General features: G+C 40.0%; 1 protein-coding gene across 1 annotated transcript; it reads left to right on the top strand.

Annotated features, from left to right (window-relative positions):
* The first annotated feature begins 6,078 nt into the window (after positions 1–6,078).
* On the top strand, positions 6,079–15,287 carry LOC146592916 (glycerol-3-phosphate dehydrogenase 1-like protein). The gene is made up of 7 exons (XM_085310200.1): positions 6,079–6,251; positions 8,304–8,444; positions 9,409–9,547; positions 11,572–11,684; positions 13,219–13,452; positions 13,600–13,706; positions 15,026–15,287. Exons 1-7 carry the CDS (start codon positions 6,144–6,146, stop codon positions 15,120–15,122), a joined length of 939 nt encoding a protein of 312 aa, XP_085166326.1. The 5' UTR covers positions 6,079–6,143; the 3' UTR covers positions 15,123–15,287.
* The last annotated feature ends 842 nt before the right edge of the window (positions 15,288–16,129 follow it).

Genomic DNA, 16,129 nt, shown 5'->3' with positions numbered 1-16,129 from the left:
TTTTTTTTTTCTTTTCTTTTTCAAGATCTCCATGGTCCTGAAAGCCTCCCCGTCAGCAGCAAGGAATCGCAGCTCTTGGCTGCCTGAGAGCTGCCGGCGTCTTGCTCGTTTCGCTGCTGGATCCATCGCCCCCAGTCCTCACCCCCCCCTTTTTTTTTCCCCCATCTTTCCATCTTGTCTCACACTGTGTAAACTCTCTGGGCAGGGAYGGTCATTTACTTGATGTTTGTAAAGGTCCAGCCTCCCTGCTCTGTTAGCATAATAATCTACAGGCAATAGCAGGCAATTCGAGAAACAGGACAAGCAGCTCCTCTTACCTTTACGTCTCTGGTCCCTTTGCCTTGTAATCCAAAGGGGAATTGTCAGAATTTTCAGGTCGGACAAATAATCCATCTAAGAACAACAAGAAGAGATGCATGAGCCAAGAAGAATTTGAAAAACTTGATGCTCCTACATCATTTAAGCATGTGCACCTTTCAAAGCTCTGCAGGGCTGGTGGGCATCATCTTTAAATCCRTTTAATACAAAGGAAAATCACAGCAGGAGAGAAGTACAGCAATGGTCTTGCACAGCACCAGCAGTCAGGGATGGAATTAGGAAAYGGGCATCTCCTCAGCTCCTTCGCTCCAGGGCTTGTCAACATCTGGAGCAAGGGCCAGTACCTAATGGTGGGAGTGAGGACTCAGAGGCAGGTCTCCTGGATGACAGCACAGCGAGAGCCAGGCAGCACTAGACCTGTGCCAAATCCCTTTGCTTTTCTGTGCGTGTAGTTTCCCACATGGGAGGTAAGACATTCACTCACCTTTACAGTTCTCTAACACTATTGAATGAAAATGCTTTAAGTACTAAAATAAAGCACTCAGGTGAGCTCCTCTGGGATCCTGAGGACCTTTAGTSTTGTTTCTCAGTGACCTTGCAGGAGAACAGAGCTCCTGTTTACATTCCTTTGAAGGCATCGGGACMCGTGCTAGCACAGGCATCATTTAAAGCCATGACTTATTTGTACTTTTCATTTTCCATCATCCTCAGGAGGTCGTTCTGGATCTCAGTGCAGATACAGCCTTGTACAAGCACTGTGTTAAGGTCTCCAGTTTATCGGTGTCCCCGTTCATAAGAGTAGGTCTGCTACTGCTCAGACCATTCTAGTCTGGACAAAAGCACTGCTCTCCAAAGCTCTTTGGGTTTGACCAAGACACCACTGAAGTCAATAAACCCTTTTGTGTTGGACTTTGCATCTTACTTTTCTTATGGTGTATGAAACTTGAGCACAAACAAACAGAACAACATGTATGCGCATGCGCTTGTGATTAGCAAACAYGGCTTCTATGTAGTTCTTTGGATTGCTTTTGTAGGAGGCTGGGTTCTTTTCTGAGATATTTGACAGCTAAGTGGAAACAAATGCAAAAAAAAAAAAAGTCAGTATATGAGGGAGTGGTTGTTTGCAAGTTGCTCAGGACACAGCACAGAACAAGGCTCTTTGTCTTCCTGCCCTGCAAAACCAGCTCATTGTTTTCTGTGTCCTGACAGTCACACTAAGGTTCCAGATCTTATGTTCTTTGTGCATGACATCTCCAACGTCCAGTCTGTCATATGTATCTCTACAGCTAAAAGTCTTCTCCRGGAACTCATCCCCACTCACCCTGATTACTGCAGCACTCTTTCCTTTGGCCCTGGCAGATGCAGTCTTGCTCCAGTCAGCTCTGCTCAGCCTTCTGCACCAGCCTTTCCCTGCCCTGTTGCTTTGACCATGTCATTCCACCTCTTGCATCCCACCCTACCTCCTTCTTCTCCCTCACACTAACCAAAGGCCTCCAAGCCTGTGTGAACTGCTTATCATCACTTTCAAGACCTTCAACAGCCATTAAGGGATGTCTAGGACTCAGCTTTTACCTCTGATTAGCTCATAGTGATAGACTTAATCATTCTGCCACTGCATCTTCAAACAAGGGCTTTTCCTGCTTTTTCCCAGGCTACTCACCTGCCATAAACACCTTCAAATGCCACTTAATTGTCTTCCTTCCAGGCTCTACTTTAGAGAGTTCTTTTTTCCACAATGCCACTTGGAAAGAGTTGTGCCGTGGAGAAACTGAGACTCCAGGCTGCCAGATCACTCAGTACTATCTGCTTCCTCATGCTGCTTATCTGCCTGTGTCCATCTGTTGCTTTTTACCTTACACATAGTCTGTAAAATCTTTGGCAAGGGATACTTCTTGTGCTTAGTATTTAAATCACATCTATTCTGAGCCTCTATGGCAGCACAGATAATCTTAACACAACATAGAAATATTATGTTTATCTTTGGCAAACACTATTTTCTTATATCCCTCCTGAATGTTTGGGTAACAGTTCAGATAACTGCACTTGAGTCTTCTCTGCAGCTCAGAAACACAGTTAACACATGACACAGCATGTTGCAATAGCTAATGCCAGCGGCAGAAGTTCAGTAGGTCACAGCGACTTAAGTTAACATTGTCAGAAGACTTACGACTGATGTGGTGAAGTAAAATAAGTGCTATTTACTGCATTTTACGGTTGCCAGCCAGGTGCAGGAAGGTTTGTGTTTATGTTAATCTTGGCTCAGTTATTTATTTTTAAAAATACAGGCTTATTTTGCTGTCTGAGCCTTCAGAATCTGAAAGCTCTTCCAATTTTATTGGATTCTTTTGGACTCCAGGGTCTTCAGTGAAGACCTAGCTTGAACTAGATGTGCTTGTCTTTAAAGACCAGCACGGAAAGATGGCAGGTCAATGTAAAAAACTGAAGATTCCAACTGGATGTAAAGAGAAAAAATATCCCTATGAGGCTAATAAACCTTTGGGGCAGGTTGCCCAGAGAGGAAGTRGAATTTCAGACCTTGGAGGTTTCTCAAGACTCAGCTGGACAAAGCCCTGTGCAATCTGATGTGAACTCAGTGTTGTTCCCACTGTGGGCATGAGGTTGGCACRGATCCCTTCCAACCTGAGGGCTTCTGTCTTTCAAAGAATTTGAGGTGGTTGGCTAAGAAGGAAACTGAAGGAGGACATGTTCTTCTTTAAGTGTCTATAGGAAAAAAATAATTTACTCTCCTACAATAGAGTTGGGCTCAAATTGCAGAAAGAAAAATTTAGGTCAGATGTGAGGAAAAATCTTTCTAATGCTAAGGATAGCGGAGCCTTTCCTTAGAGCAGAGCTTAGGGAAGACAACATACCTGCAACAGCTGAGGTCATTAAACTGAAAGACCTCCTTGGAAAAACACTGTCAGGAATGGTATAAGTACCCTTGTACAGGGAAAAGGGCTAGCTGATTGCATGGGATCCTGTCAGCTCTATTTTCCTCCAGCTCTGATGTCTGCCACAAGTATTTTCATATTCATGTATGTAAAATAATGGGTCTTATTCTACATGCAAAAGTTTTTCAACTATACTGATAGGAAATCTCGAGAAAAGAAATTTGATGTTTTTAACTCATCATTACATAAATCATTTTCAACAAAATTTAACATAATTGAGGGAAAAGAAAATTGATTGGTAGTTTTCACTAACTGACTAAAAATTATCCAAGTGGAGTTCTCAGCCTTCTATTGATCATCACTGAATTGAGTTTTGGAGAAAAAAAAAAAACACACGGTAAAGTCCTTACGTGCTAGCGTCCTTGGTTTTGTTTGCATAAGCAGACCTTCCCTGCCAAGCCTGTGTAGTCTACTGAACACTGGCTTCACAGACAAAGCAATTCTTCTTTCCAAGGCTGATTAGTGGTGACTGTGAATTTTAAATGGATTAAGTAAAACAGAGCATCAGATTTTGAACTGTTTGACTATTTGTTTCATGAAGAGATATTTTCCCTGATGACTATCAAAGSTCTTTTAAACAATTAACTCCTCTCTCCCAACAATTTCCATTCTTTAAAACAGAAACCAAACAAAAATATTGAGATTTGTGAAGTTGCCTTTATGCCTGAGATACTTTCATCGATATCTTCTCAACAGGAAAATGCTTGGGTGGCAACATCCAAGTATGTCTGTTATGACAACTCCTCTGGAAGATCAAATTTATCTACTGAGAATTGCCAGTCCCATTCAGGATTTCAGAGGTTAGGGATGAAATCTGTATCTTTCAACAGGAAAATAAATAAACTTGATATGGTCAAACCTTACTGGAAAAATAATCCCCTCTTGATGCACATTATCAATGCAATTTAAATGGCATTGCAATCGTTTTAGGGTTGTCTTCATCTTTTTAGAATAAGAGAGAGCCTTGGGGTCCCACTGAGATTGAAGCCCCCTCTTTCTTTTCTCTGTACTACATGCCTTGTAAACACATAGTAAAAAGAAGCATCTGCTTTCAACAAGTTTTAGTCCAAGGAAAAAAGAAAGATGTATAAGTGATGGTGGGTGTAAGCGGGGAATGTTATTATCCTGCTATAGATGAGAAACATCTGAAAATCACTTGTCATTAGGGAAGGCTGTAGCAAAACCTGGAAAATGAATTTAGATCAAGTCATAGTCTTAGATCTATAAAAATATCTTCTCTTAGAGTATCTTCTCAAAAATATCTTATTATTATTAATACACATTTACTGCRCTCAGCCACTACTCATCCTCAGCCCAGACCTTGACTGTGCTCTCTGTTGGATAGCAGGGGAAGAGAAAGGGAAAGGGAATGGAAATAATTTTACAGGTGACATGAACATGTGGTATAACTGTATGCCTTTCTTTCAGAAAAAGCAGAACTCTATCTTTTAAGTGAAGATGTTCCACTAAAACAGTTACCTATGTATTTTACMTTTATAAAGAATCAAAATAAACCATCACTTTTTTTTTTGAAAGACAGCAGTAGAACAGCTCTGGCAAAATGAAAGATGATCTCAGTGGGATTTCTTTGCGGTTAAAGATTAAGATGAAGCCCTTATTCTTCGTTACTTATTGAGCAAATATCCACATGCAAACATATTACATCAAAAATACAGTTGAGCTGAGGAGAGGCCATTACGACATGGTTTCCTTTGAACCAGTCACAGTGCAGACTTATCTGGACTTAATCTTGGATACACTTAAGACTTATCAGTTCCAGAAAACGTACCACGACTAAATAACTCCAGGTGCGTTACAAGCAGGTCAGAGGACAAGAACTTTGTGACTAGATCCCCTCTTTCAATTAGGTTACTAAAATGGCTACTATTTTAAAGAAGAAAAAGAGGAGTAAGAATAATCCCTCCCAACCAATTACTTAAAAGGGCATAAAGCAATACTTTCAGCAGGTCACCCAGATTTTTAAATCTCTTTTGCCAGGAAAGTATATGAAAGTTTGCAAGGTTGCAGTGGTGGATGAGGAAATAAAATTACTGTCTAAACTGAGATAACAAACATACAACATGACTGAAGAAAAGTGAACTGCATGGTTACAATTTTTTCACATTGCAACCATTCCAGATCCTGTTACAGGGAAATTTAGAGCAAGACACAAAGAGAAATTCTCAGGTATAACTTTTTTTTTTTTTTTTTTTTTTAAGAAAAAAAGAACAATCTCTTAAATGTGTGTCTTACATAAAATCCTTATTGCAACTGTTTGCTTATTCCTAAAGCTGTAGGCTTCAGGAAAATGCTGTTTCAGTGCACTTATTGGTAGAAAAGTAGGCTACATCTATTTTAGATGAGATATGTAAAGACTTTGTCACAGCAAGATCACTCAGTGGTACTTGCTACCTGGATTATTTTATAATTTTTGRTCTTCAGAAAAAGCTATCTGAGGAGCAAGAGATATTTAATTAGTTCCAGATACTGTATTTTTAGCACTGTTGATGCTACATCACACTTCTGCTCTATAATCTTTATAAATATAAGCTTCAGATTTCTTATTACAATTGTCTTCTCTGGTCCCATTTCTTTGCTGTTAAACTGAGTATTTTCTCGATAGAGGGTGGTGGATAAAGCTTTCTGATAAATTTAGGAAGAGTATGAACAGCTTTAAGACAGGCCTTTTTGAGTTACTATGCTTAAAATAATTCATGTTTCCAATTGGCAATAAAACCATTTGTTTCCTATTAGTTATTTCTTTCTTTTTCTTTTTTTCTTTTCTTTTCTTTTCTTTTTTTAAGGGGATCAGCCATAGCAAAAATCATTGGCAACAATGTCCAGAAGTCCAACAGATTCGATCCTGTCGTCAAGATGTGGGTATTTGAAGAGATCATCAACGGAAGAAAACTCTCGGAAATAATCAACAGTGAACATGAAAATGTGAAATATCTTCCTGGTTATAAGATACCTAAAAATGTGGTAAGCTGGATAAATCACTGAAATTTTGTTGTTGTTTTTTGTYGTCAATAGGGGAGGCAACCTCTGACAAATTGATTTACCTATTTTTTAAAAGAACATTTCAAGTGAATTCAGCAATGGAAATTGTGTGATTACAGAGAGTATCAGCTTGCTCTGACAGTTCAAGTATGAACCGTAGATTACTTGAATTCTGCCTGAATTACAAATATTATCTGCTATACTTAGAAGGAGGAAGCAATTCATTGCATCTGGTTTGCCACCTAACTCGCTCCAGTTTTAAGTATGCTGGAGCACAACTCACTCCTGTGACTTTTACTTGTTTCATATCAAGCTTGTAACTTCAAACATCCAACTGGTAAGATAATATGCCATCTCCCTCTCTGGCACAGATCAGCATATCCCTCTGCCATTTCCAGAGCTCTGTCTAGGCAGAACTGAGATATTTGAAACCCACAGAAACTGTTGGGGAAAAAAAAAAAAAAAAAAAAAAAAAAAAGCAAGCTACTACTCTCCCTTCTTCTAGAAAAGAAATCCACAGGACAGCTAACAGCCCTGGCTTACAAGAAGGTGAACAGCATTGCTCTTGGTTCACAGGTGATTTCAGGAAAGCAACACATTGCTATCATGAATACTGCTGTAATTTCCACCAGCAATAAAAGCTATTTAGTTTTCATAGATATTTAAAATATTATATTATTTATCACTGCCTAAATTAATCAGCTTAGATAATTTATAGCTACTGAAGCAACGAAGGCGAGTTTTTCTTCTGCTCAAGGTTTTGCCAGTTGGCAGTGTTTTATGAATTAAAAAAAAGCAACATTGCATTTCTAGAATAGTTGTAGCTGCAAAAGGAAGTTAAGATGCTGCATGTGATGGCCTCCTTGCTTGGTGAGTGGTTATATTTAGCACTACATTTATAGTGCTGCGATCGCATGTTCGCGCTCCCATGGTCTGAACTTGGCACGCAGCTCTCCCGGGTTCGGGCTGAGCTGCCATTGTCATTTGCTCAGTGCTTTAGCAGGGCAACAAGCTTGTTGCGCTCTTTTTAGAGCGGCCTCATCCTGTCTGTAGTAAAGTCTCTGGGACTTTAAAAGCAGAACTCAGCTAGCTGCAGTAAAGCCTAGAGGGGGCCCTAACACAACTTCACCTCCGACTACGAAAAACACTATTTTTTTTTTCACATTGTTCCTGCTTATTTTGCAGAGACTCTCTGTGCAGTGCTGTCAATGCARCCCTCTGCCTGGCTCCTGTTTTGCTATTTTCCCAGAGAAACAGCTTTGCTGGTAGCAGTTCTCATTCTGCWGCCAGGAATCGCAGGTGCTCTAAGGTCATGTCCAAAGGCAAAGTTTTCTCCAATTGTGAACTGACCGTGATAGCAGACAAATTCAGCTATTGTTTTTCCTGTAACGTAGGTTTAATTGTGCTGAGTGACACTAGCATTTGGAGGAAGATACAGCTTGCTAGCTATTAAGCACRTTGTATGAATTTTTCTAAATATTGGTCAAGTCACTATATTTTGAGGAGGAGGAAAACAAGACAGACAATAAAAAGTAAATTCTACCTTTTGATACAGTTTATTCCTGAGCAACTCTCAGCAGGTGAGCTACGGAGACTAGCGGCTTCAGTAAAAGGCTCCGTTTCAGCGCACGTTTGGCCCCTCATTCCCTGATGCTACCATTTAAACCAGCAGGACTATTCCAGCTCACACAGTATCTTTGAGAACTTGAGAACTACCTTAGAAGCTACCCCAGCAAAGGGGCTTCCCAGGAGAACACTGCAAGTGTATCATCCTCCCCAGATTATCCATACAGGGCTAGAATAGGAGGCAAGGGGTTTTTTTGTTTGTCTGCCTTTTTTTTTAAAAAAAAAAAAAAAAAAAAGGCTAGGTTGCTTTGGCTATTTCAGAAGAAAGGCTAACAGTTACGGCACAACACCAACTAAAATTAAGTATGTTTGCCATGCTGTCTGCAATGGCTTAGGTATGTTATTGTGCAAGGTGTGGGAGCTCTTACCTGGTGCGAGAGGCTCATTTCCGTTGTGGCTCTTGTCTAGGTGGCTGTACCAAACGTGGCTGAAGCAACAAACGGGGCAGACGTTTTTGTATTTGTTTTACCTCATCAATTCATTGGACGAATCTGCGACCAGATTGCAGGTCAGATAAAACCCGGAGCGTTTGGGATTTCGCTGATCAAAGTAAGTTGTCGTCTCCACAAAGCTCAGTCTGTAAGGCGTAACTAAATACGTTCAGTGCCTGGGCAGCACTGCAGTTCGGCTGCATGCTCTGCAGAAACCTGAGCGTTTCTTTCCGAGCCGCACGAAGCCTCTGCCAGTCCTGCTGCTGTTCACGCCGTGAAAGGGGTCAGGGAGCCCAGCGGGGCTAAGAGCAACCATTTCCCTCAGCCATCCTTGGCCTGGATCAGTTCCCATTTGGACCAGCACAGAGGTGAAAATGGGCAGAGAAAGGACTGCATAAGCTGGTACTATCACCAGGAAAAAAAAAATCTTAAGAGGAATTAATATTTCAGGAGAATCTCAAGCTAAAAGCTAGAGACAAAGTGCAAGCACATAKTCTACTGCTCCTTCTATTGATTGCGTTACAAGAGATAGCCAATTAAAACTTGAAATGAAAGAAATTTAGTTTTCATATTCATATTTGCATATTCATATTTTAATTTTCATATTCAGATATTGCAGTTTTCAGACTGCAATATCACAGCTTTTTCTTGACATTATCTTGCAAAAACACAGAGGGCAGTGGAGGGGGGGGAGGGAAGAAGGAATTTCCTGAAAATTAACTTTTCTCTTTAGCTTCAGGAAAACKACAGCAGTTTAGTATTCTCTTTAAAAGCAAGGAAGCATACAGATTAATTTTCAGATCTTACAGAAGTACAAAACTACAAAACCAGAGTGTTTTTATTAATAGCATACGGCAGCACAGTTGTGCTTCTGTTAGTATCACCACAGAGTAAGTCTGGTAGCTGATTTAAGGGTTACCCTTGCATCACACCTGTGACTGATGCTAGTGAATATAAGCCCCAAATCCTTTCAACTAGAAACAGACACCTACAGGCAACAGGAGAACTTATGTTTTTATCAGTGCTCTGTTGCTGTCATTTTTCTAGTCTAATAACAGTTTCGGTGATCATCTCTTATTTAGGGGATTGATGAAGGTCCTGAAGGCCTGAAGCTCATCTCTGACATCATTCGAGAGAGATTGAAAATAGAAATCAGTGTGCTTATGGGAGCCAACATAGCCAAAGAAGTGGCTGATGAGAAGTTCTGTGAAACCACCATTGGTAATTATTGCAAAGAGCAAATTACAGCTGCCATCTCCGATTTAACTCCACCTATGACTGGGAAACAGGATAATGTCTAGAGATAACTGTGGGAGCAACCTGCAACTGAAATGTGGCAAGTCCTGAGAAGTGTTTTAATTGGTATGGTATGTACAGCATGTGCTGAATTTGTTCAGGGAGGCAGCACAATTTTCAGATGAGTTCAGTACTGGCATGATCAGATCCAAAATGACAGCACATTCCAGCGCTGAGAGSTGTTAGCTAATTTCATCTAATTAAAAAAATTATACCTTAATCTTATTCCTGTAGGAATTAGCAAGACACACCTGTTAATGGGTGCAAAGCTCAATCTGAGTTCTCGGGCAGGCACAATAGACCATTTAGACAGATGGAGAAATATACCTTGGTGAAGGTGAGCATATGCAAGCTTCAGATCGCACTTTATCTTCAAACTTCTCTGTAAATGAAGCAACATTTCTGTTCTTCCTTCTTCTTCAAAGTGCTTGCCAAGACAGAGCCTCAGGACCCCCCCCCCCCCAGAACTGGGCTTGACCTAACTTAGGAAGTTCATCCAGTAGCTTACAAAATCCGTTGATTTTAAAAACAACAGAAATTAAAGTTACATTCTTCAATAGCCAATGAAGGTATAATAAATCCATGTTGCAATGCTGATCCATTGCCATGCAAAGGTTATAATAATAGTGAAAACTGTACCAGCTGGGCAGATGGTGCTTGCAGAGTGATTGGACATGAACAGGACTGGACACGATTAGGAAAGTTAGGCAATACGTGTTGCCTGGGGGCGAGTTTAACCTTTGCTCACCCAGTTTTTAGCCATCCTGTGATAACAACTCTGCAAAGAGGTTTCTCCCTTGATTTTGGTGCCTCATGAGTTTCCCTATAAGGGAAGCCACATAGCCCAGAAACAATCGCCTAGAAGAGACAGGATTTCCCCAAAAACTGATTAGTGTAAAGGACAAGGAGCAAACCCAGTTTCCTGTGAGACAGGGCAGAAACCCCATGGCTACCAGCATGCTGTTGCCCAAGCCAGCACAGCTGTTTAAATGGACAAGGAGTAACTGTCCAAAATGCTGAGAGCCAGAACCCTTCCAGGAGGAACAACTGGAAATGGTTACGGCTTCCACCRCTGAGCTCTGGAGTAACCAAAACTGCCTCATATAAAAAAAMCCCAACCAAACAAACAACAACAAACCTAAGTGAAACTCCATTCAAAAGCTGTTGCCCCACTGGCCAAGCGCAGCAGACCTCAGCACCATTTTCACTCAGGGCTCTCTACCCTTCTTCTCAATACCTAGGGCTTGCAGAGTAATGACATGATGCGTGATTTTGGTGGAATTGTCCCAGTGCAAATGTCGGACTTCGTTATCTGTGGATCTCCCTGTAACTGGAAACTAATCTGCCATTAAGCATTTGCACCCCGGATGAATACTTGGCAATTATACCATTACGCATTTTCAAAGCGGCAATTATACTCTCGCGCTCTGCCAAGCGATCTGTAAATATTACCCAGTTAACCTCGCAGCAGGGCGGCGCACGGACTGAACCGACCTGCTCGTGCTCGAGGCCTGAGTCAGCAGGAGCCTCGCGCTGCCCGGTGCTCAGAGGACCGTGGCTCTAGAGCAGGGCTGCGCGAGGGGCAAGGCACACGTGAGCAAATACCCCGAGGAGTCTCATTTTTAATTAGTCYGCTCTCAGTTTAATCTCTTGCCAGTTTTGTAGTTATACAAGCTTTCTCARGCAGAAATCTGCGTTAGGGGCTATCTACCTGTAAGTGTGTTAAAGTCTTACTAGGCAACACTCAGTTAATGCGGTGGGACTTGCATACAGTTAACTGGCTTCCAGCAGCATGATCTACTGTCAAGTAATAAATGTCTTCTTTAACAGTACACAGCTGTGCAGATCACAAAACCTGAAGTGGCCCCTGGCCCCTAACTTCAAGTTTGTTACCTGTCATCCTGAGACATCTGCCAACACGGTATAGCTCTCATTCTTCCTTCCCACAGGGTGCAAAAATGAAGAACAAGGGCAGATATTTAAAGAATTACTGCAGACCCCCAATTTCAGGATTACCGTGGTGGATGACTGTGATACAGTGGAGATCTGTGGAGCCTTAAAAGTTAGTGCTTTCAAATTCATTCATTTTTATTAGGACCAAATTCTGCCCTCACCTGGTCTGATATTAGTCCTGCTACTGTACGATTGAGTGAGCTTGGACAAAGCATATGTCAGTTTTCCAATCTGTATAAATGGAAAAAAGTGTACTTAAAAGTATACCTGTTGATAAAACACTTTAAAATTAATGTATTTTTTATTTTTGTTTTCCAGAGGCATCCCTGCTTTTGAGGGTAGAATTTAGTCCACAATATTTTCTTATTTGTATGTTTTAAGCACATGGCACAAAGACTCTTATTACATATAGTTGCTACCACTAATAACTTACTTGCAACATTCAGGTAGCAACCCAGCAGAAAGCATGGGTCAGCTGAGACATTCTGTTTCCTCCTGTTGACAACATGTTTGTTCAGCAATGCCTATGTAGAGCTCCTGATCTGAATCAGAAGCAATACCAAAATCAACAAATTCACATTGAGAGGGTACTTCAGTGAGATTAAAAGTTTTCTTTTCAACATACCAAAGTGACTCCAGGCTGCAGTTCAATTGTGCTTCTACAATTCACCTTCTCTTGGAGAAAGGGGGTTTATTACCTGGAAAAATCTGTTTAACCTAGAGATGAATATTTTATATACACACAGAAATACCCACAGAATTTATTCAGACAGATTGGAACAGGGTGTATGTGCATGGGAGTGTTTTGCTGTGTGGAAAATTTTTGCTGTCCTTGAAATAATTTCTTTGGTATTGCCTTTGCTAAAAAACGAACAAACAAAAAAAAGAGCACTGGGGTGCATGCATGTCTGGAGGCAAACACTTCAACGGCAGTGCTAGGTAACATATTACTGAAATACAGTAAACTACACCATCTCTACATCAAAATGAGATTTCTGTGGGTGAAGGATTGGCTTCTTCAGGAGCTGAAAATTGGGAGGTGGCAGGGGGAGGCATGCAGGAGGATGGTCAGCAGTTGTGAAGATGTTTAGGATCCCTAACATTTGTTTAGAACTTTACAGAAAGCCAATTCTATTGATTATTCAGTAGGCAAAATAGTAGTAGTACTGATTACATAGGGAAAACCCAAACTGGATCCATTGCATCACCAGTATATAGAAGAATGCCTGCTTAAATCACAGAGAGGCAGAGAAAACCAAGGCATGGCTCAGGTAAGGATGCAGAATAGTTGAAAGAGAAAGGTCAGTGCATCCCAACTTGGAAGCTGCAGAAAAGCAAAACATTAATTTAATTGAACCTGCATGATTATTATATTTAACAGGTTGCTTTGATTTTTGCCCCAGGAATAATAGTGGATACTTTACAAAATCTTCTAGGAGTCCAGCTACTTTTTGTTTAGCAATAGCTAGATGTTTAGCTTCTTTAACATAAATTTGTAGCTATTGGAAATTGAACATAGGGCATGGTACAAATGAATTGAGTGAAGTCAGATTTGTGGAACTTGCTTAAATAGCAGTATGTGTTGATGAACTGCACGTCTTATCTGATGTCTTAACTCTGTTTTTGTAATAAACTTTTTTTAGAACATAGTAGCAGTAGGAGCTGGGTTCTGCGATGGACTGGATTTTGGCGATAACACCAAGGCAGCAGTTATACGGTTAGGCCTCATGGAAATGGTGGCCTTTGCAAAGATGTTCTGCAGAGGACCAGTATCAATAGCCACTTTTCTAGAAAGCTGTGGCGTTGCCGATCTAATCACTACCTGCTATGGAGGACGCAACAGAAAAGTAGCAGAAGCCTTTGCTCGCACTGGAAAAGTAAGCAGGATTTTGAAATATTTTCAACTAAAGCATAAAGAAATCCTTCTGTGTTTTACACAGGCATCGTTAGCTATGTACCTTAATAACTGCTGGTGTCGCAGCAGCATTCCCTCTGCTCCAGGTAATCGTTCTCCTTCCTTCTAGTCCATTGAGGAACTGGAAAATGAGATGTTGAATGGGCAAAAACTACAAGGTCCTCAAACTTCAGCAGAAGTCTACAAGATCCTGAAACAAAAAAACATGCTTGATAAGTAAGTGCTTTGAATTTAAAAMCCTGACTTGATAGGCATGACCACAAATTATGAGTGATTCTTGATGTCTTTAATAGTACTTGTGTCCAGCTGTCCTGCTGACTTCTGTATCAGCTGCTTCCCACATGCTGGGACACCACCGCAGTTCAGCTTAGCCAGGCTCCTCATTGCCGTGATTAGCAGAATGTGACGAAGGCCAGAGAGCACAAAAAGAAAAAACATTGAAGACTTATATGCAACCAAAAAAGAATCCCAAATCCTAGACATTACTAGTCCCCTCTACACAAGGTTAGAGGGCAAGTGAACACAATCCAAAGGCAAAAAGGTTTCTTGTTGTCACTGTATCACTATTAATTACAGCTCCCATCAATATTGCTTTCAGTTTGAACATTAACTGGACTATCTCAGAATAAGACTCAGGATATATTCCTGATCAGAAAAAACTGTATACCCACTGAATAAGTATTAAGCACTGGTACTTTAGTGCCAGAAAAGGAGCTAGCAATGAAGGTTTTTTTTTTAAACAAACAAACAAAAAAAAAACCCCTTTTGTTTGGGCATAATTTAAGACTATAAATAATTTGAAGCCCATGTCCCATCTTACACAGGAAAAAAAAAAACAAACAAAACAAACAAACAAAAATAATCCCTGCCAAAAATTGCTGAATGAATACAATCTAAAAAAAAAACCTTTCTATTAGAATTTTAACAAATACAGAAGCTTCTGGTGGTATTACATTTAAAATAGAAAGAAAGTTCATTTTGACAGAACCAGAACCTTGAATCAAAGTTTGACCTAATAARCATCGCTGTATTTACACTTAGTTATACACTCAGCACTATGTTATTCAGTGATTTTTTTTCTAACCACACAATGATTAAGAGAGCTGGCAGAAGTAAAAATAAATAAATAAATAAAAATCTTTAAGCCATGGGAAAAAACTCATTAGAGGTTTTGGTTCTTTTAGCCTTTTAGGTATCAGCAATGAATACAAACAATGTGTGCATTTTTCACACAAGAGGAAAGGGGGAATACAGAAATTCAAGGATTTTTCAATAATTGTAAACTCTGCATAGTAATATTCTCTCCAGAACAGCTGTTCTCTGCTGTCACCAAAAACAAATTGGCCTTAATTCTTTCTAATAGCTTTCCAGTAAAACTATATATGATTTTTAACTACACCACAATGAGAAACTTCATCCAGATGCTTTCCTTTTAACATAAGAAAAAGGATGCCCGTATAACGGGGGAAAAAAAAGCATTAAAAATGTTTATGTAAGCTTTCAAAAGCATTTTTATTGTTATATGCTTCTTTTAGGTTTCCATTATTCACGAGTGTCTACCAGATCTGCTATGAGGGTAGAGCAGTCCAGGATTTCATCTCGTGTCTGCAAGATCATCCAGAACACATTTAGAAATATATTCTACTTCCCTGGTCGTGTACGCATCTTTTCAGGACTTCTACCCAGTTCACAGCAAATAAAGTAGACAAACAGATTGTGCGGCAATACTTGCTGTGAGAGCAACAGAGAATGTATTTCAGTACCCTCATTCTGGGTTAAAAAAAAAAAAAACAAAAAGTCCTCAATTTCAACATTATATCCAAGGAAAAGGAAATGAATAGAGAATTAACTGTATTTGATTTGGGTTAGTAATTTGGGCATTAGCCCAGAATTATTTTCTTGTTGATTAAAACCAGTTCCTGGTCCACAGCAAAGTTCAAACAAAATTGCTTATGTGAGGCTCAGCATTTTGCCTACTAATGTTACTGTTATAAAAACCAGCACAAGACACAGAAAGTTTGAAGAACTCCTCAAAACAAGAAGTAATTAAAAAGTCTGACAGCAGTAAGATGCAATTATGTGGGCAAACATGAGATTCCATAATCCCCCCCAAACACAAATAGCACAACATTTTGCATTTTATGACATTTGGTCMTCCCCTGCCCTGATTTTGTTTCCCAATATAAGCCTCTCTGGGGGGAAAAAGAAAGTAGTTATTGGATTGTTGGGCTCAGACACACATGAATGTTCAATAAGTGTAAAATGAAACAATTTGGGGAGGAGAAAAGGGAAAGGAGGACGACTATTTTTTTGAATTAGGATATTTAGGATCTTCTGTGGTAATTTGATTTTATGTATTTATATATATATATATAAAAATACATTCCCTTCAAGTACAGATTTTTTTTTTTGACTAAGCAAATACATTTATCTTAAGAAATCTGTACACTAAGTAGTGTTCATTAATTAGCACTAACAGAGAGGAGACCTGAAAAAGAGATTGACAACTAGGACTTACGCACAACTGAAGTTGCATCCTGTGCAATGCTGTTATTTTGAGGACACAAATAGTAAGTGAAAAGGCGTCTGTGATACTTGACTTTTTTATAAATGCATAAAAATGACCGCTATAGGCGCAC

Source organism: Rhea americana, unplaced genomic scaffold, assembly GCF_003343005.1.
Source record: "Rhea americana isolate MKP2758 unplaced genomic scaffold, rheAme1 scaffold_313, whole genome shotgun sequence".
NCBI classification, from domain to species: Eukaryota; Metazoa; Chordata; class Aves; order Rheiformes; family Rheidae; genus Rhea; species Rhea americana.
The sequence above is the reverse complement of the archived record's forward strand: the minus strand, read 5'-3'. Positions and strand labels throughout refer to the sequence as shown.